The sequence below is a fragment of the Cygnus olor genome, chromosome 2, assembly GCF_009769625.2.
Source record: "Cygnus olor isolate bCygOlo1 chromosome 2, bCygOlo1.pri.v2, whole genome shotgun sequence".
NCBI lineage: Eukaryota > Metazoa > Chordata > Aves > Anseriformes > Anatidae > Cygnus > Cygnus olor.
Window position 1 is genome coordinate 66,764,639 of NC_049170.1, and position 22,368 is coordinate 66,787,006.

Genomic DNA, 22,368 nt, shown 5'->3' on the forward strand with positions numbered 1-22,368 from the left:
AACTTAGAATTTTACCCTCCAGAAAGTTCCATGTCACTGAACTAAACTAGGCATACCCATTTCAACTTTAACAAAAGAAAAAGGATTTTTAAAAATAGTATTTAGCACTGGAAATGTTTTTACAGGAAAAAAAAAAACAACACACAACAACAACAAAAAACATCGAAACAGCATTATTTGCACAGAAATACAGCTGCCAAAAATAAATTAATCAAAAGAAAGCACTCAAAATGTTATTATAATCTTTTTTTAAAAAGTGGATTTCTGTGATAGGATATGTGGCTGTCTTCAAGCCCATTAAGAGAACAAGAGATTTTAAACCATTAGAATAACTTTTTTGACTACTTATTGATAAACTTTTATTTTCAAGACTTATAAAAGGCTTTTGGGAATTACTAACCTCTAACAAATCTGTTATGGAAAGAAAATATAATTAAGGGGTTCCAGATGATAAAACTCGCTGGCAATTCTTTCCACAATTCAGTTACTTATTGGCATAAAAATGCTTATTAGAGATATGAACTATCAGATAAGACAGCTTGCCACGTGTCTCAGTACTAAAACTTTACTGATTTAGAAGATAGTGCTGCTTCAGTTCCCTTCCTGCTTTATGGTCTTATGTATGTCACTAGAACATGGTAACCAGGCAAGAAAAGTCCATAGGATATAATCTGTTACTACTTTCTCAAAGTTATCTTAGAAGTGAAAGTTTAAGAAAAAAAAAACCAAAAACCTCCAGTATAAAATGTCTTATGTTGAAATATTATAAACATTCAATATATCAAGAAGTGATAAAAGTTTATTTTATTGTCCTCTTTGCATTACTTTGTGAGACAGCTCCCCACTATTTTCTATCAATTGACTCACACAAAACATCCTTCCTAAAGGAAATGAGTTTTGGTCACGTTCCCAGAAATTACCAAAATTCAAGCTTGGTATTTGAAATTACTCAAAATTCAATTACCAAAATTGAATCTAGCAAAGGAAATCTAAACAACTAAATTGTTTTGACTCTTCAACCATAGAAATAAACTGGGAAAAAGGAACCGTTAGTTCTCTATGTCAAAGCTGCTTGCACTTCATTAGCCATAAATGAGATACTTTTACTTAACAATCAAGAAGTGTTAACATACTGATAAAGGCAGCTAAAACAGGATGGATGGCAACACTGGGAACAACAAAAAAAAAAACCTCTATTCCATCTATGTGCAAATAAAATCACAGATTTTTTCTCTCTAATTGCAAGAACTATTTAGAACCCCTTTCTGAAGACAGCATCAGTACATTTTCTCATGGTTATTCTGTACCCCTGGTACCTGAGTACCCACAAATATTAATTTTTCTTCCCAAAATAAAGAAAAATTTCTTTTTTCTTGGAGAAGGGATTTTTGCACTGGAACTGTAGCATGACAAGAACAATTCTTTGATACCATCTTAAGGTTTTACTTTGGCAATTTTGATTTCTCAGGCCCAACTATTAGCTATGTTTGCTGAAAAGGATATAAAAGTATCTTTTCTCTATGAAACAATAAATTTGTTTTAAAAAAAATCTTTTTTCTGTTGAGACATGAAAAGTCAACAGCTTCATTGAACTGCCAATATACTTGGAATGGATTCCAACGGTAAGTGCACATTAACAAACATACCTTCCTAACATCTGAGCTTTTAGGTTCGGTGGTCCAGGTGATGATTCGAGACACTGCTAACCTAGTTTCACTCGAATTTACAAAGTCTCCTGGATCCATCTGTTGTGCAAGAGTCTCTATATATTTAAGGATTGCAACTTTGACCTGAAAAGAGAAATAGAGTCAGGCGGACAATAAAAACTGTGCTACAAGAACAAGAGTGTATGCAGATTAGAATGTACATTCTCTAAACTTTTTTCTAATTAACCTAAACATCTTTTCAGTGCTGGTATATAAAAACCTAAACGCTGAATTTACAGATGGGTACAACATTTCAAGAAGGAAGATCTTCCACAGAAATTAAAAACTAATAGAAATCTTAGATTTCATTAGTAGCAGCTAGGAGATAGACAAATCATTGTATATGCAGAAGTTTATGTTTAACAAACAGAAAACCGAAGTACTCGGAACATTTAAGAATTTTCAGAATTATTGAGAACTGTTTTCAAGTACTAAAATGAAAAGCAGACACCATCTGATGAACTAATAATCAGTTTGTATTAGAATATGATGTAGTTAACACACAGCACCCTTTTATGAAAACCAGAGTTCAGCAGTCAGGATCTTTGGGGTTAGGCTGTATGAGTCTTCTTATTTTTAAAAAGGTATGGAATAGAATTTCTACTCAAGACTTAGAAGGGGTCACATAACACATTTTTCCTTTGAAGATATTGAGAAGATAGATGTGGGTTTACCGGGAGGATAGAAAAGCTTTTTTATGCTCTCAACTGCCCAAGCATCATTGTCCTACTTCCCTAATGCAGAATTACAGTTTTAGATATCCCAGACTGCAACCCCTCCAAAATTACATCACTGCACAACTTTAGTAGAAGGGCTATTATGCCTGTAACTCCCTTAAACATTCTCTCCTCGGTTCCTGCAGCCCTAGAGATAATTGACGTGCAACCCATCAAAAAAAGTGGTGAACATTTATTTATGCAACCTACTTAACTTAGCACTAATAATCATCCTGAGCTAGAAATACTTACCAGGATGGAAGAGACCTAATGACCATCATAAGCAGGAAAAAAAAAAAGCTCTAGGTTTATTTTTAATTACACATGCCTTGTACTAAAACTGTTCCGAACAAAGCTATTTAGAAATATCCATTGGTCAAAACTTCCAACACCCAAGATACACTGAGTGACACAGATATTACTGATAGCTGATATATGTGAATTAAAACTTAATACTTCATATTCACAGCAGTTGTTAAAACTTGACTTCTCTGAAGTTATGCAACAACCAACAGCTGAAGGTTTTCATGTTAGGCAAGTCAATACTAACATATGCAGTATAAAAAAATACTATCTGCTATATTCTTTCTGGGGCAGGAGGAACCAAACACAAAAATCCATATAACGAGGCAATAATATTACAGATCAAAAACACCCTGAAGTAAACCCCGTAACAGCAACAAATCTACTTATGATGCATTTTTGTCACTGCTTCAAACAAGTTAAATACAGAGTTAAGGTTCAGAGATAGAAGGCCTGACATAGTGCTCTTTAGCAACCCATTTCACCTCTACAGGACCTGAGATAATTTTTTTTTTTTTTTACTGCAACTGAAGTAGTTTCAGGATTTCTTAAAACGAGTATTTGCTGTTAATCTGAAACCACCGTCTAGGAAGCTGTTTAATACTGCCTTGACTTTCTTTGTACCCTATAGGCTGAATTTCCTGTATTTTGCTGGGCTATAACAAACCCTGAGACACTAAACCTTTTTCCTGTACAGCACAAAACAGACACACATTTTGTTTAAGAATAGTATTGTTGTAGTAAGTGAGCTGAAATATAAAGCAAGCTACAATTAGTACTATTACTCAGCAAAAAAAAAAAAGATAAATGTAATCAAAGTGCTTCATAAACATCTTTCACAGATGAGAAATTCCTACACAAAAATATCCTGTGCAACTCATCTGCATAGATGCACAAAATACTGCAAGGATGCTACACAGTCACTGCCAGAAGGCAAATTGTTGTCCTATCCTGTGAAAAAGTTGAGATTCACCAAGTTTCATTTGCTTCATCAGGATAAGACAGAAACATTTCATAGAAACTGCTTTATTTAAAGCAGACACGAGTCCGTCTCTTAGTTTTCCTGGGGTGCAAAAGACTCAACTCTGCCTTACTAACATGAAGTGCAATCATGCAAAGCAATTTTCAGATTGCCACATCCCAGATGTCTGTCCTAATCCCTAGGTTACTGGATACTCAGGAGCAACTGCCTCTGCCATGATTTATCTAAATGATTAAAATATCTGCTAAAGATGAAACGTTAAAAGGCTCGATTATCTCTGTGACTGTTCATTTTAATACCATTTTTTTAATGGACTTAGAAAAATCTTCTCATCAACTGCATCAAAAGACTTTGATTTCAGCAAGTCAGCATTCTCAAAGGAAAGAAGGGTTCAGAAGTTTCTAATAAGATCTGGTTACAATGCTTAAAACTGTTCCTCACTGTGTGTAAGCCATTCTGTATTCAACCTGCGAAAAATGAAAGTGATGCTTTGAAGTATCTTTCAGGACAACACTCATCCACAGCAAAGCATATGCTCTGCACCTGCAAAAATAAGCTTAATAGATTATATCCTCTCCAGAAAATTTGACTCCTAAGACCATCCATAAATTTAACCAAAACAGATACACGCACCTGATACCTCTAAACTGTATTTCAGCAGTTCACCACACCTACATATAAATTTAATGTAAAAGACTAAGATAGGGCACAATACTGTGCTGCATCCTGCACAGATTACATCGGTAGCATAATATCCCCTCTATGTCTGGTCCTCTTACTGGCTATCATTCCAAATCCACCTCTGGGGACACTCTAAGAGCTTTACTTTTATAATCCAAGGCTTTGCTGTGTGTAAATGTTAACGATGACAATGGCAGTTTACTCCAAAGGATCACAGTTACTACTACCACATGAAAACCATAAAGGAAGTGTCATTTGTAGAAGGGAATCCTTCCATGGAGAGTATTTCTGACCTAACATCCCTTCTTTTATCTGACACTCTCCTTTCTTTGATAGTATTTTTTAGAGAATGCATTTTTTTACTGTATCTAGTCCAAAATCGCATCCTGAACCAAAATAATCATTCTTCAGAGTAGGAAAAAAAGCTGAAGACCTCAAGGAATGAAGCAGTCCTTTAGGATTATCAGTTAATCTGTTAAACATCTGGGTGCACTGAGGACAGAATTTAGGTGAAGTATTCAAGAATGTGGATATTCAACAGATAATTTTGCAATTTATGTTCACGAACTTTACTGTCTGGATCCTGAAGTTGTAGTTACCTAGGTAAGATGGAAGTAGGGGGTAGGTACCATTTTTTCCAAAAAATCTTTCCCTCTCTTCTACATACTTCTCAGTTGCATACTTTACTGGCCCACAGTTTCACTTCAAATACTATTGATTTTACTTCAAACCAACACCTGTTCTTCTGTGGAGGTAGCTTTTACTGACATCTTGATTTCTGAAGTATTTCTCAAATGCTTTTCTGTTAAGTGTTTCCAGATTTCTTAATCCTTTCTAGGTTGCACACCTGGAACAGTCTTGAATATTCTTGAACTTAGGCCCAACTTAGTCTACTAGGAGTCTGTTCTCATTCAAATTTACAGTTTAAACTTTGAAATGTTGTAAATATGCCAGCTATTATTCTACTACTAATAATACCAGCTATTATTCTCCTATATTGAAAAAAACAATAATACCAGCTACTATTCTACTTTGAAAAAAAAAAACAACAACTCAACCATCAAATTCACCTATCTGGTGAGGAAAACCAAGAAAAAGAAAATCAAGCCCAATTTGTTCCAAGGATTTATTTAAACAACAAACTGATTTTTACTACCTCATTTGCTGTCTTCAATAAATGACAGCAGTCCCTTTTTAACAGAGCTCTACGAAGCAACAGTGGTCAACGTATCAACTGTCCTCAAAAGCTTAAAAATGTAAGTTTTACTGTATTGTAGACAAAAAAGGCATATTCATGTAACTTCAGGTTCAAAACAATTTGGAAAAAAATGATATTCTTGTGCAGTATCAAACAGTGTAAAAATATTTCGTGCAGGATAGAGCAGAAAATGCCAATTATATGCTTGTTATTTCCCCATTTATCTGACTAGTAAGTCTTCAGATTTGATGCACTTACAAAAAGAGTTACTTTTAGGATAACTGTAAATATACTACAAGATTATTTTATATTTTCATTTGTATTGTCAGGTCTACGGGTTAGAGATTTTTATTATGTAAAAGTGTGTATGTATAAAGCTACACACTGCTTTCAGGAAAGTAAAGGTACCATAAAGGGAGCTTGTTTTTAATATAACAGCTTATGTTACCATTAAAATTATTTAAACAAATTCAAGACCTATCAGTCTAAACACAGGAAAACTTATATACAAACTAGGAAAAGAGGATTGGGAAATCACAAACATAAAATTAGAAAAGACTTAACAGAGTGTTTGCATAACCAGCTTGATGTTAGGCGGCCACATTTTTGTTGCTCATTTTTACCATACTGTGGTTTTATTAGAACTCACTTGCAGCAAACACTTTCACAGTAGTATAATGTTTAAAATTGAACATCTGCATGCTTAAAGTTTCTCGCAAAGGTTAGTAGCAGCAAACGAATGCATTCAAGTAAGAAGTATTGGCAAAAACCGTAAGAGTTTGACATAGGGTTAAGAACAAAGACAATAATTCAGACAAAAACCTTTGAGCTCCAAAAAGAGCGAAGCTGGTCCTGTAGTGCTGGCTTGACTGTCTGAAAGTTTACAAAAACAAAATCCACTAATTGAAAACCTTGTTTTTAAAACAAATCAAACAATCCAAAGGTAAATAATAAGACAATCAAATGTCTATCAAGATTTTGTTTGCGATGTAAGCCTGAAAATTCTTACCTTCAAACTAGGCGTTTGGGTCTGGTCAACAGTAAATCTCATTAAAATACTGAACTGAAGATCATTTGGAAAAGATTCCCTATAAAATAAATAAAATCAAGTTATATTAGTTACGTGAATTTTTCTTTTAATACCTGTTGAGAGGCAAAAAATACGCCCTTGCTCTTCTGAGTCAAAAAAAAAAAAAAACACCTTTACTATTTCTAAAAGAAAAAATTTCTACCAATTTTGTTGATTTTATATCTGACTTCCAGAAACATTTTCCCAAAAAGTAAAGGATAATATTACGAAAGAAATACTGCTTTGAAGCTCTTGTAGTTAGAATATATATATAACGCAAGTAATAAGGGATGATCCTGTAGCATTCTGATTCCAAATGTATGCAATTCCAACAATCCCAAAACTATAATGCACCAGTACTGTTAAAATTTACACAACACTCCTCCTGTATGCTTCTGCGAACCATCCTCCCCTTCTATCTGCCTCTGCTCTCCACCATTCCTCACTCTGGTATTACCTTCTAGGCTTCTGCTGCAGCAGCAAAAAAGATCATACTTCCTCTCTCCATTCAATGCCCACCATAACCTTTGTCAGATTGCACAGGAAATCTGCCATATGAATAGGTTCATCAGAGGCCTAAATGTTTAGGCTGTCCAATTCTTCAGAGAATAGAGGATGAGAAGTAGCTTCCAGATCTTCGCCAATTCTAGTTTAAAATTTAATTTTCATTTGGGAATAAAGCTGGCCTAGGATAGGCAGCTTGATGGCCCCCAAAATCCCTTCGGAGTGCTTTGGGCATTAGAAAATTTTGGTGAAAGTGAAGGGACATGGCAATAATGGATTTGCTAACTCCTTAAATGCCTGAATACTGCAAAAATATTTTAGTATCAAAATTAAAAAAAAAAAATCAAAAGCTATCAGTGCATCACTAAACAAGCAAGACAATAAACATACATGATGCACATTTTGGAATCAGACAAGTAGTATCATATTGATTACGCAGCATTAAAGAATCAAATCCTTCGAGTTAATACACATTTAGGAAACCAAAACACTTTAGCAGCAACATTTACTGAGGTTTCATGATCTGTTGTTAGCTCCGTATATTTCCAAGAATCACACAGAATGTACATGCATGTACATACAGACAAACCATGTTGGGAACAGCATGAGGGGGATTCCTCCCCCCTGCTTTATTTTCCCCTTCTGAACTCATTACCTTGTGACATCAAGTGCCTTCTGAACTTTTGCTTGTACAGACCCAAGCAAATCAGCACCCATTTTCTTCAATAGCTGTGTTAGCAGTACAAATAGCCAGTCCTGCAGATCTTCTTTATGGACTTGGATGAAGTCCACCAGTGTCTCCAAAAACATACTGAACACCTACAAGGTAGAAGAAGAAGGAAAGAGGGTAGGATGGGGCAAAAGAGGAAAAGACATAGACATATGCTGAACTTACAAACAAGCAGCAGTAAGGGAATCAGAGGCAGAGAAAGGCAGTGCTTTGCAGCCAAGCAGGAAAAAAAAAATCTGTTTTGCTTTTTCATTGGATACAAGAGTACATTGGAAATGTTAGCCGACTTCTGTAGAAGTTTGACAATTAGGTATTCCATGCAGTATTGTCAAGAAAAGAAATGCTTACTGTGATGGCTGGCGCAACCTCAATTTTTTCAGTAAAACTTCTCTTTTTTTTTTCTTTAACCTTCAAGCTTTATCATTAAGTGGATTGTGCATACTCCTCAAAGATTACAAAAACACCTTCCATCTAAAACCAAAAAAGCTGCTATAGTGCTTTTACAGAATCTTCATTGTAAGTATCTGCATTACTAAATACTGCAAGATCATGAAACCTGTCCAATTCCTTTACATAAAACATTTGTGAAACAGAACAAAAATCTCCTGCTACTGCGGATAGCCAAACACAAAACTGTTCACCGGAGTTGGGAAAAAAGCCACAACAGATTTTGGATTGACAGGTGTTTAAATACTACAGTCTTCCAGAAACATTGTGTGTTGTATTCTTTTCAACAAACAATGCTGAAAATACGGTATTCAGTTTAAAAAAAGAAGTATATTAACATGTCTGTAGCAATTTCATCACTTAGATGAGGACAAAGAGCGTTTTAGAGTGAAGGGGTGAAGAAAGGCGTAATAGACAACTTTGTTTAAAAAGCCTTTTTAATATCTCTCACTAATTTCATGTTTGTTTGTTTGTTCCCCTAGATTTATGGTGAGATCAGGATGTGTATTGCTCTATACCAGTGTGGTCCATGATTTTCCCACTTCTCTGACACAAAAACCAGGTGTTTGGGCTGGAAATGGTGTCTTCGCATCTGACTTACACTCTTGCTCCAGCAAATATCTGGGCACAGAAGCAAAGCTACTGTTATGATACAAAGAAGGCTGGAGACATATTGCCTCTTGAGTATATTTGACATGGGTTCAAGACTGGAAATAGCTGCTGCAGAGGAAGGACTGGAACATCACATCCTCCTGCAGCTTATCTGGCTTGTGGTAAGGCCATATTCTGCTGCTGTTCGTAAGAGTAGATGATCCCCAACTGTGATCACAACTCACATGGCTGCAGACACCACTACACTGACCAAGTATAGAGGGCATGAAACATGCTGCTGCATGCCTTCATCACTGAGGAAGTTAGATCTAACTTCCCACGTTGATAATCAAGCCAGAGTAAGTAAACTCACGTAAATTGGAAAATCAAAATCAATAGAGTTATCTTAAGAAGTGCCTCAAAACTTACATTAGAAGAGTAATAAATATATGATCCTACAAGAAAATGAAAATATCAGAGAAAATCTATAAATAGACACCTTAAAAGCTGTAAAAATGTATTAGAAACAAAACAATACAAACCCTATCCAATGTAGAGCCCATCATGATGGGATACTTTAACCTCCTTTTTGGGGCAAACTACACTGAAAATGAGAAAGAAAGTATTCCTAAATGTACTGCCACACACCTAGATTTTGACGGAAGTCTGTCCTTTAAAAAACTGCTTTGTAGTAGTGGGAAGAAATTTTCAAGCTAATGATTGTAAATATCTTTGGTGTTGGGCTGAACTGAAACTATATACCACTTTGTGGACACACAAGCAGCAGGTACAATTATAAGAGCTAGGCAAAACCAAAGCAGAGTACCTTCTGTATTTTATTATGACTGTCTTTGGATTTAACAGTCCTAAAATTTGGGGAAAACATACAGAATTCAGGAAAACAAAAAGATCTGGTAGTATAAAGATTACCCTGGAGGTCTTCCAATTTTATTTAAATTATTTAGCTTAGCAGAACTTAGAAATTGTACCTGTATCTTAAAGTTTGCATACTCCAATGCACACACCTATTTCACTGAAATGTGTAAGTTGAACAAACCTGTTACAACATCCTATTTGACGGTGTAATGTAGACTCCTTATGATACTTTAAACATGTAAAGTGATTTCAAGTGAAATCATTATGAAGTGAATTATGAATCACTATAGCAAAAGTACCCTAAAGATCTTGTGCTGATGTTTTTGGTGGTAAAAATACTTACAACTGATGACTCAATTTTCTTTTCAGATTTCATTTGATCTTAGGTTTACCACAATGATTGCCAGCAGAAAAGTCAAATGAAGCAAATCATTGTGCTGTCTAAAAACACCACACCAACCTGAATCATAGCTTTTTATCTCAGCCAAAGCATGAAGAATACAAAATGCCGTAAGAGCATTTAAGGTGACGGATGAATTTGGAATGGAAAATGGAACTCAACCACCTATACTCTGAACAATGTACGTAGGTACTACGATTTTTGCAGTTTTCATTTTTATGATGCAACTTAAAACTTAAATCAAGCATCTAAAGCTTGAGCTCTTAATAAATAATTTGATAGTGGAAGAAATAAACAGGTATGAAAATAATTGTAACTATCTACCTTTAAAGAGAATTATTTCAGATGTGCCAACCACCACAACAATATAAAGCAGGAATGCATAACCAAACAATGTCAGTTAATTAGTAGATAAAGCACATCTCAAAACTTTACCACGCAGTTTACATAATTGTATATAGCATTTTATGATTGCAAAAGGCTTGACACTGCATGAACTCTTTGGGAAAGAAAAATAGAGAAAAAGGGTTAATTGCACATTCATGCAAATAAGGTTAGGCTTCCAACAAATACTGAACCAACTTACTCTCTAAAGAGAGTTCCAACACAGGGGACAGCATGCAAAACAAAACAAAACAACAAAACAAAAACAAAAAAGGGAAAGATAAAAATACACAAATTAGTGGCATCAATACAAAGTTCCTGCATGGAATATAAAAAAAAAACAAAACAAGGTATTTCAAAGCTTTTATGACAGATTTAGTAATTTTATTGGGATATTGGAACTATTTTATAAGTACTTGGTATGTCCTTCAAATCATTTTCCCATTTTCTCTCCCAAATTACATGACTTTTTCCAAGCAATTCCCTACATCTACCTATCATGTTAAAAGAAACCTTTAAAAAGAAACAAAAGAGAAAAAATCAAAAACAAACACAAACAAAAACCACAGACGTGATGAAGGAATAATTTCTATGGACAACTGAGGAAAAGATTCGAAAGGATTCTAAAACTGAATTTGTGCAGCAATGTGTGTGTTGGCTGCTCATGGCTTGGACTAGCGTACGCTTCGTTGGGTTAAAAACTGGCTGGATAGCCGGGCCCAAAGAGTTGTGGTGAATGGAGTTAAATCCAGTTGGAGGCCGGTCACTAGTGGAGTCCCCCAGGGCTCAGTACTAGGGCCAGTCCTCTTCAATATCTTTATCAATGATCTGGATGAGGGGATCGAGTGTACCCTCAGTAAGTTTGCAGATGACACCAAGTTAGGTGCGTGTGTCAATCTGCTCGAGGGTAGGAAGGCTCTGCAGCAGGATCTGGATAGGCTGGACCGATGGGCTGAGGCCAACTGTATGAAGTTCAATAAGGCCAAGTGCCAGGTCCTGCACCTGGGGCACAACTCCAAGCAGAGCTACAGGCTGGGAGATGAGTGGTTGGAAAGCTGCCTGGCAGAGAAGGACCTGGGAGTATTGGTTGATAGTAGGCTGAATATGAGCCAGCAGTGTGCTCAGGTGGCCAAGAAGGCCAACAGCATCCTGGCTTGGATCAGAAACAGTGGGGCCAGCAGGACTAGGGAAGTGATTGTCCCCCTGTACTCAGCTCTGGTGAGGCTGCACCTCGAGTACTGTGTTCAGTTTTGGGCCCCTCACTACAAGAAGAACATTGAGGTGCTCGAGAGAGTCCAGAGAAGGGCGACGAAGCTGGTGACGGGTCTGGAGAACAAGTCTTACGAGGAGCAGCTGAGGGAGCTGGGGTTGTTCAGCCTGGAGAAGAGGAGGCTCAGGGGCGACCTTATCGCTCTCTATAGGTACCTTAAAGGAGGCTGGAGCAAGGTGGGGGGTTGGTCTATTCTCCCACATGCCCAGTGACAGGACGAGGGAGAATGGGCTGAAGTTGCGCCAGGGGAGGTTTAGGTTGGGTATTAGGAAGAACTTCTTTACCGAAAGGGTTGTTAGGCATTGGAATGGGCTGCCCAGGGAAGTGGTTGAGTCACCATCCCTGGAGGTCTTTAAAAGACGTTTAGATGTAGAGCTTAGTGATACGGTTTCGTGGAGGACTTGTTAGTGTTAGGTCAGAGGTTGGACTAGGTGATCTTGGAGGTCTCTTCCAACCTAGATGATTCTGTGATAATAAAAATCCACAGCTCATGAACTCTAATACTTGTGGTGTCCTCCTGATAATAATATTCATGAATTATTATTGATTTTGCAACAAAAAGCAGGCATGCTTTCAGTGACCGGAATAGGTGCTAACACCTGTGATATCACATTGGCCAAAACTTAGAACTCAAAGCAACATTATTTTATGTCAAAATGACCAACAAACAAAAATATCAACTGGAATGCAATAATTCATAAAGGCCCAATGAAAAATTTAAAATGCTCTGCTGAAACATACAACTGTATTTTGGAGCATTCTCATTCTCCTTCCCCCATCGTAACCTCAACAATATCTCCAGGGTAGTTCTCATAGATGCATAACTGCTGTATTAATTAACTAAAGAACAAACAACCAAAATCAAGACAAGGTGCTATTCACAACTTTGTCACACTTCATTTAAAAGCCAATATTTCAATATTTAGTTTTCTTTCCTCTACTCTTTTTAAGGGAATGTTTTCTTTGGTTACTCCTCAACTTGACTTTAGTTGTTTCTCCTGGATTTCTGCAGTATGTGAGCAAATTTAATACTACGTTCCTGTGCACAATATAATTTTCTTCCAAAATATACTGTGTCACAGATTTTCCAACAGGAGAAATATGGGCAGGTGAATACTAAGTTAACCTGTCAAGATTTTGCATCTCTCTGAATTTAGTTTTCTATCAGAGCAATCTTGAAGACTGAAACGTATGTATTGCAAAGCTGTTTTTCAGGATTCTGTTGAGAAAAGCCAATAGTTTGGATATAACTACTCTGCTCTAATTTTAATATTTTATCAGTTTTGAAATATGGACATGAAGTGCCATATGTTCTACTCAACATAAAAGATAAGGTTTCTTCCATACAAGCCTGTACGTCAAACTAAATGTGAAGTTGCCTGTTTTCTACATGATATCATTTTAACTTTGTTCAACTTCATATTCACTTGCAGTCCTTTTGCTAGGGGAAATTATTGCAACAGATTATACACACATATATCAAGCTACAACAGTAACCATCTACCACAAAAAAAAACTGTAAAAAAAAACAAAACAAAACAAAGAACAGTAACTCAGTTAAAAATATTTAAAATGCTTTTAGAAAACAGAAGTTTTCTACATATTCCACTCCTTATATCATCTGTACTGGGTCTTTACCACTGTAAAATGAATAAATTACTGCATTTTCTTTTATATACCAGTATACTCTCCATCTTAATTATTGAATATTATCAATGATGTAAAAAATTATTCAACAGTCTCAACTGCCAGCCTTATCTGTGAAACTCGAGGAATACATCATCAGCTATGACAAAGCAAAATATATACCCTGGAAAAGAAATAAGTACATACTTGGTATAGTTCAGATTCATCACATATGATTTAGACTACTTTCTTTATGATTTAAATTATTGCAGCAAGGTGTTTTGTTTCTATTTCAGAGGGAACCACTAGTTACGTTGAAATTGCTTTTAAAAACACCAAGACTTCCTAAAAATACTTACAAATTTTGAGCACAAACTGCCAAACTAATGAAACAAACCTTCACTTTATTTCATTTGTCTTGCAACAAAAGGTGGAAAATTATCTTGATCAAAACTGCAAATTAAGTGGTTTCAGATCTGATACCATTAACTGCTTACAGAATACAGTTTGTTAAATTTTTACATGTGCAAGTACTGCTGACATTTTACTGAAGCTGGCCTTCTGTATGTTTTCAAACTTTTACTGCAAGTAAGGAAAACCTAAACATACCTTACTGTGAGGATCAGCAAACATTCTTGTGAAGATTTCACACAGCCTTTTCAACTCAACACGGCTGTAAAAGTGACAAAATACATTAGTCAACTCTGCTGCTACTACTACTGGTACACTAATGCATAGCAATCAGTGAATTCAACCATAAATACTGGATCAAAATCTAGTAAACAAAGTAGAAAAAACATTTTCTCTAAGATGAATAAAAATGTAATGATTTTGTCTAAAATATGACTTTCAACCTAAAAACCTCTCATCAATCTAATTCACATATTAAAACAGAGCAAAGGTCATTTTGAATTCCCATTCCTGACTACTGTAATAGAGCAGGTCATGAAAAAGGCATTCTTAGTAGCTAGCCAGTAACAGTTTCTTCTGAATAAATACTCTACTGAATAAAAAGTCTGTCATCACTACTAGATGCAACCACTTTGAAAATCTTCTGTGTTGTAAGAACTCTATTGGTTTTCAATTCCCTTTCTTAAGCTAAGCTTTTTAAACAGAACCCCTGCCCTAGTGACCAGAATGGACACCAGTTTCCTCATTCCTCCCCCATTCTTACTCTCAGACTTCTTGAGAGTAAGATACCCTTCTTCCCCTCTTCCCAATTTTCCACATTCCTTAGAACATTAGCCTCCTCTTTTACTTTCCTTGCCTTCCATCAACTTCAAAATAAAAATCTTTCTCTACTAATACGTTTTCTTACCTTAAAGTTCTCTGGTTCTTTAATAAATTTTGCAGGCCCAGAAGACCTTCTTTTCTCTCTGACCAGTTGGAGCTAGCACAGCGATTTAGGACTTCAGCCACATCTTCTGTCTGTCTCATATATGTTGGTATGCTTCCATTCCTAGAGCTGTAGGACCTTTCTGAACAGGCACTTGATGCATCACTGTTGGCATCATCATCTGAGTACATCCCGTAAGACTCATATCTTCTTCGCACAGGCTTCTTCTATTGTTCAGAAACACTCCACATTAGTACTGATTTTCAAAGAAATTATACATATGCATTTATCAGTAGAAACACCTATACTTTGAATAATCAGTGCAAGCCTTACTCCCTGCACTGACAAATGGCTCCAACTGTCCAGCAGTTCAAAGCAAGATAATAAAAACATTTTAAAGATGTAAAGCTTGCATAGAATTCCAAATATAAAAGCGAAGTAAATGGAAAGAAGACATACATTTGATGAAACTTTCAGCTTAAAGTTTACTTGTAAAAATCCATAAAATTGCATGATAGGATGACAGAAAGGTTGTATTGAAAGTTAGTTATTGCACTTAACTTTATACATGTCAATGCAAGAATCAGGTCTAAAACCACATTTTCTTATTTTAACTTACTTTGAATCGAACATGTTAATAGTAAAATTAAACTACTGAAGAAGGAAAATAATTTCTATACCTTAGTCCGTATGTCTCCTAAGAGCTGATAGCAGTAAATTATTGGAAAGAAACAGAAATTGAGAACAGGAAGGTAAGGCATAGCAGCACTGTGACTATAAAACTAGCTGCACTGGAAAACAATCTTTTGCAAATTTGACTCTGCTCTCCATATCTGATTGGTGTATCATGCATTATCAATAAAAAGTTTGCTAAGCTTCTATTTCCAGGAAAATATTACATATCATCCTCTTGTTGTTCACAAAGACTTCTCTGTCAAAATCTTTGTCTTATGCGGTAATATCTGAGCACGAAGACTTGATGTGTACAGCCAACTGCTAATTATGAAACTTTCATTTAAACTTTATATTTCCATAAACTGCTCCATCTCTTTCTGTTTAGCATCAATACCTAAAATATTTGTCATTGCAACTATTACTACAGAAATAAGTTTTGAAAATATCCTACACAAAATTTAATTGTATAATACAAAGTCCCAAATACTTTACAAAAAAAGAGCAAGCCAACAAAACAAAACACATGACAAAGGCCAGAGGAAAAACACACTGTTTATCCTAAAATGAAAAACGCAAACCACTGCAAAATAACTCTGCCATTCAAACTCTGAAGTTGAAGCAAGCAGTTAAAAATCCAATTCCATTACACATTCAAAGAAGCAGAAGTAATACTGATCATTTTCCCCTTAATTACCATTTGCACTGGGTTACTTTTGCTGGCTGAATAGCTTAAAGGATACCTCAATACAAACTGCTTATGTAAGCTTACTGTCAACAATGCATGTATCCATATATGCATAAGAGAATAAATAAAGGGATAAAAATCACAAGTAGTAAAGCAATCCAGAATATTTGATTTTTATACTGTAGATTATAGCATCCTGACAGATACATTTTAAAAACACAACTCTGAACAGGGGCTTTAGTCTATGATAAAACAAGAGGCACGTTCATAACCAGTTTTCCATCTAAATGGAGCCATTTGCACAGGACAACCTGTACATGTAGAGTATTACAGGCAACCAGCCATGATAATACTACAGTAATCTAATTTTGCTCTTCTTGATCCTTCTTAGATTCTAGCTAAAACATACATACCTAAACTAATTTTCCTCTAGCACTTCTATAAGCATCATGCTATTCTGCATCCAGGTAATACAAACAAGTTTCTATGAACAGACTTCATTGCTTCCAAGCAAGGCACATTCAAGTCTCAAGAGCAGTCATTAGAATCACGAGTTTCTCCTCAATTTATTTTTAATTTCCTACTATATTCTTCATCAAGCTAAATCTGAATAAGCTATGAAACTGCTGAAAGTACTATAAGATACTCATCATGTGACATCAATGCGGATAAATCTTACGTAGGTTTTTCTAATTGTAGCCAGAAACATTAAATATCCCATAGACTCTTTTTCTTTATTGCACCCTTAAAAAACAAAAACCACAATCTAGAATGAGTTCCAGTTTGCTAACTAGCATTCTAGATCTCTGCTGAAAATGTTTTGCAAGTTTATGCTATCAAAAAGGGTAAACTCCACTGATCAACCACACCGTGATTTGTGGTCATGACCAAGACTTCACAGATGTTTTGATCTCTCTGCCTGTGAAGGCACACAAATTTTACACTAATGTGTCAAGACGACAGTACTAGCCAGGAAATCAAGACTTTATGAACAGACTTTATGAACACAACTGAATTCTTCAGATTCTTTTTCCCTTCAAATTTTCTCTCTGAATCCAATCGTACCTGTCTGCACACTTACATTCATTAGAGTCTAATTTGTAGGTTTTTTGCCACTGATGTTCCAAATAATCTTTCTGTTAAAATAGAGTAACAACAAATTCCTTAAAGAATTCTGGAAGCTTTGTAACAGGTACTTATGTATGTATAATGCCATGCAAATAGCAAACAATACATGATAAAAAAAGTAGAAAACTCAAAGCATCAATATTTTAAATTATTTGTAAATTTCAGCTTGCTGATGTCTATATCAGAAAAACAAAATACATGACATGCTTCCGCTTAGGCTAACTGGGACAGGGAGGTGAAGAAGGAGCTATAGAGACCCCTTTAAAAAACAGTAACGTTAAGACTGAGAATAACTAGCTTGAAATTCTCAGCAACATTTTGAAAACAGAAACCAAACTTATGACATGCTGCCTGTCAAGCCGCCAGTTCCTCTCTTCAACCTTGCATGTTATTGGAACAACTTTAAATGGAATCCCAGTGTGCTTTTAGCTCTCATCATCCCCAGCTCTGAGAAGCCTACCAACTTCAAAATATACAGAAGTTTGTGTAGCTGTTGTGGGATACTGCTCATTAGGGATTCCTGCTCAAGTGGCTCCTTGAGCTACTCCAACAGAACAGCCCAAGACCATTTCGTGCCTGCCATGGAAAAGTCATGTTTCCCATAAGAGTTCTCTAAGACTTCTGTATGGAACAAAAATTCCAATACTTTGCAGCTCTAGCAATTCAGTTTCTTTCTTCCCCCCACTTAAAGGCAATAAAATAACAAAGTTCTTTTGTATGCTTCAGTGTACAGACACCAAATATTTTAACAGTGCATCCTACACGAGATAAGTGCGAGATTCTTACCAAGGCATCTGCTACTGCCTCTTCCACATCAGAACCTGTGTTCAGAACTCGCATAGCACTAACTGATGATGACAATCTACTTGACTGACTAATTCCAAAGCTGGTACCTGTTATAACAATAACAAAAATGAACATATAAACATTTCAGTTAGAATTGCAACATAGAATATTAACACCACACTCACTTTAAAAAAAAAACCCAAGCAGAAGAAAAGCATTTGATTTATGCTTCTATTAATTACGTACTGGCTGAAATACTGGCTATTTTCATTCTGCACCCCTAAAGATATCAGCAAAATGTACGAATGAAATAAAAAGCAAGAGTCATACATGAAGATTCTATTCCAGTATCACAGAAGCAAAAAAATGACAAGCCAATGGTTTTAACTAAAAGAACCTGGTGCTGCCCTTTTTGGTATCTTTTGTTTGTTTGTTGAACATCTTCATTTTGGGTTTTTATTTTCATTTAAAAAGAAAGCAATTACAATAGGGAGGCTACAAAGAATACTGATTAGAAAACTACATGGATAAAGAATGCTCTACAAATACTGAAAAAAATAATGGAAAACTAAAAGTCCTGCAAGTAAAAATAAAGTGATTGTTGTTAGGGAAGAAAAGAATTAACATTGGGTCATGGGGGTGGAGACAAAATCTAGCAGCACATACACATCTATCTGTATTATTAAAACCACAAAACTCAAATTAATGTAAATTATATGCTTTTTAAAATTGAACTATGAGAATAACCAAGTGGGTGGGGAAAAAACATCCAGGATGACTGCACAGATGACAGCAAAGTGTACTCATCCTTCACCTGTAGCCCCATAAACATCAGGAGTGTAGAGGGCACCAGTGGATCTGGAGTGATGTCTGGAAGCTGCAATAACAGGATCATATAAACCCTTTCTATTACCATGGAATCAAAGTGCTGCAATAGTTGCTTAGAAGAACAAAAGAGTATTTATCAAATAGATTCAGCTTTAGCACAAAAAACTGAGCTTTACACAGAAGGAAAAAAAGCTTCAAAAAAGTTCTTCAATTATGTAGAACAGATAAATTTATGTACGTTGGATATTCCATGCATTTTTTTAAATGATTAAAAGCAGATTAAAAGCAAGTATGTTCAAGTTCAAAGAAAAAAATGTGTAGGTACACATGCACACACACACACACTATCAGATTGCTCAGAAATACCTAAGAAGTTCCACTGATATCGTTTTTCCACTGCAGAATTAACTCAATTCTACATGTTCAAGTTAGAGAGAGAGAGAACTCACACATCAAACAATGTAATCCACAATGAGTGACTACCACACAAACTTGCTGTGCTGGCAGTTGACAATTGGTACTAACTTGAGTTCTTGCATATGTGCAGATAAGCCAAACTCAGTTAAAAATCACTGATTTGCAGATGAAAGTTAAAATGATTCAATTTTAATTAAAATTTTAAATTTAATGTAATTAACATTTCACATTTGTTTTCTTTCAAGTAAAATGTGAAATTGAAACATGTTATGTTAGTTAGTATGGCTTATGACAATTCTTTGAAGTTACGGAAAGTTGGAATCAAAGATCCTTAACGACTTCTGAATACAACCAAGTACCCTTTTTCTTCTGACACTTGAATAACTATGGTCTTTTACAGACTCTAAAAAAGGTGAATCACTACTGCTAATTTTTTTTCTTAAACCAAGCAAAATTAACGTTTTTAAACAAGCCATCTTCTTTCGTCAGTTCACTTAAGTTAGAACTTCACAATCACATAAATGAAATTTACTTTGCAAACTTTAACGGAATTCAAGTGTCCAACCAAAATGACATAAACCCCAGATATAACAATTTAATAAAGAACTGTAAATGCAAATATTTTATGCCTTCTGGATACATAAAGTAGTAAAAATAGAAACCAGGAATTAAATGAATCATCCTTTACTTTGATTAACATACACAATTTAATAAGAGTCTGATTTGAATCAAATAACCCTGACATGGACCAAATCACATCTGGGAAAGCACACACTTCTAATTTGAGTGAACTACAAATTGATTCTGAGCCCTGTAAAGGTCCCAGAAAGAACACTGCTTTTTTCCCTTTAAGTTCCCAGCTTCTTATATAAAGTATAGCAACGTATCTTATGCCAAGCTAAGCGTGCATGCAGTTGTTTAGCTGGGGAACTTCATTTTGCAAATAACACTTTATAGAGTAATTGGTTCTTTAAAACATACATCTCAGCATGGAAAAGGAGACAGGACAGAATATATAAAAACAAATGCATCAAGACTGATCAAACACCAGAAATTGTGGAAGTATTTACTTTTTATTTTAAGATGAACCAAAATAATAAAAAAATGTTTTAAGAGGACTCAAAATAACAGTTTATTTCTTGACTACAATATGGAATTTTTACTGGCCTGATATTTAATATCTGCCATATGTATAAGAAAAATTGGTACTTCCATTTAAGTTACCAATCCCTTGTTTCTCACAAGTGGCTGTTATCTCTCACTTTGTAGTCCTATATTGAGATGTGAGATTAAAGAAACACTTCAGGCAGAAAAGCAACTAGATAACAATTGGGTCATTTTATGCTCCAAAAGGCTTTGCATTTCTAACAAAAAAATTCTCTGAGAAACAGACAATACAGGTGACATTTCCTCCCCTCTCGAATTCTACATACAACCGTTTCCAGCTACAGATACTGAGCTGAATTTGCTTTATTTCATCTTCTACTTGTACTCTTGAAAATATTTTTTTTTCTTTAATAGAAATCAATAATATCCCATAAGACAAAACTGGTCCAACAAAACACTGAATGACATTTGAAATCCATCAAGTAGAAACATTTATTCCAGATATAGCTTTTTATTTTAAGCTCTGAACTCATATAGTCACTACTTTGCATTCTCTATGTTATCAGACAATTCAACCTATTGTATTTTTACAAGTACTTGTTCTGATATCCAACACGAAAATTAAATTCCATCTATAAAAATAAAATCTCAAGTAGCATCCATCCCAATGACCCATTAGCTAACACTATTATGTTTGATACACATTTATTTATTTATTAACGGCATTTGATCAGAAAAATCAAATGTAAATCAGATTTCACGTGCATGAAATTGAATTCAAGCTGTAGGGTAGCAAAAGTAGCAAGAACAGATCCGGAAAAATCTCTTGTTTCTGAAGGAAGAGAAGAAGCGTGTGTACTGCACTGCAGTCCACCAGCTGTGCTTTAGTAAAAGATACAGATTTGTTAATGGATCCTGCAAAACATCTACTTTTAATTGAATTTCCCAATTAAATAGCATCTGGGTAAATCAGCATTAGTTCTTGAAACAGCCTTAATTCAATTAATCCGTGCTTTTCCAGTGAAACCATGGCTGACAGGAAGCATACTGCCTTCACAGACTTCCAATGCTAATTAAGAGGACAGTCAGGTGCTTAAATTTGAGGTAGAAACCTAAGATTCACTCGTTCAGAATAAACTTAAAGACTGGAATCACAACACCCTAAACTGCAAACTACACTTGAACAAAAGGATTCATATTTAAGATTAAATGAAAGGTAACATCAATAAGAAGAAAAAAGATCAGTTTCAGAAACAGAGAGAGTTCTGTATTACTGAAACAATAAAAAATCTAGCACTTAAAATACTTTTATCAAAAGTTTGCTATGAATCTTGCAGCAACCTGGACAAAAATACATAGAGATGAGAGGTTTCCCTAATCTTTAGTCAGCAGCATGTCGAAACAATTACAAGTGAACTTTCCTGTGCCTATTCATGTTTCAGAAACAGACACCAACATGACAGGTCTACAAAACCTTTTAAGTATCAGGCCAATAAACTGAAGCACTTAACTGTAAAGAAAACTTTTGCTTATAGCAGCTCTAGGAATGAGGACCAACAGTAGCTATATTGTGTGCATGAATGTTAAAGTTTTCAAGTCCTCTTTTCTTTCTTCCCTATGTAGCAACATAGTTCAATTACTTAGCACTTTTTCTACGCTGATTAAAAATAGACTGCAGAACTGTACTTTGGTTCACCTGCTTGGATAAGGACTTCACTACTTGCCCTATTTATTTTTAGGAAACTGAAAGCAGCCTTAGGACACAGCTCTTCAGCAGAGTGGTCTCTTATCTGCACCACTACATTTACTCACTCTATTAGCAAAATAAAGTGTAATTTTTATTTTTTCCCTACAGAATACTGTGATGATAGTATTGCTAAGACGACATAAAATGAAGTGGATTTTCTTCATATGCACCAAGAC

At 35.3% G+C, this 22,368-nt stretch overlaps 1 protein-coding gene across 50 annotated transcripts in view; it reads right to left on the bottom strand.

Moving 5' to 3' along the window:
• The window catches only part of CLASP2 (cytoplasmic linker associated protein 2), a 142,270-nt gene that overhangs the window by 16,617 nt on the left and 103,285 nt on the right, over positions 1 to 22,368 (bottom strand). For 8 of the 50 annotated variants that reach the window (XM_040546791.1, XM_040546802.1, XM_040546792.1 and 5 more), the window contains 10 exons: positions 18,908 to 18,970; positions 18,094 to 18,200; positions 15,500 to 15,523; positions 14,802 to 15,046; positions 14,093 to 14,156; positions 10,790 to 10,792; positions 7,815 to 7,978; positions 6,596 to 6,674; positions 6,409 to 6,459; positions 1,647 to 1,790 (listed from right to left, as the gene is read on the bottom strand). In XM_040546791.1, the coding sequence (XP_040402725.1) occupies positions 1,647 to 1,790; positions 6,409 to 6,459; positions 6,596 to 6,674; positions 7,815 to 7,978; positions 10,790 to 10,792; positions 14,093 to 14,156; positions 14,802 to 15,046; positions 15,500 to 15,523; positions 18,094 to 18,200; positions 18,908 to 18,970 (944 nt within the window). The remainder of the gene's footprint in view (positions 1 to 1,646; positions 1,791 to 6,408; positions 6,460 to 6,595; positions 6,675 to 7,814; positions 7,979 to 10,789; positions 10,793 to 14,092; positions 14,157 to 14,801; positions 15,047 to 15,499; positions 15,524 to 18,093; positions 18,201 to 18,907; positions 18,971 to 22,368) is intronic. The other 42 variants (XM_040546832.1, XM_040546820.1, XM_040546831.1 and 39 more) reach the window with 13 other exon arrangements.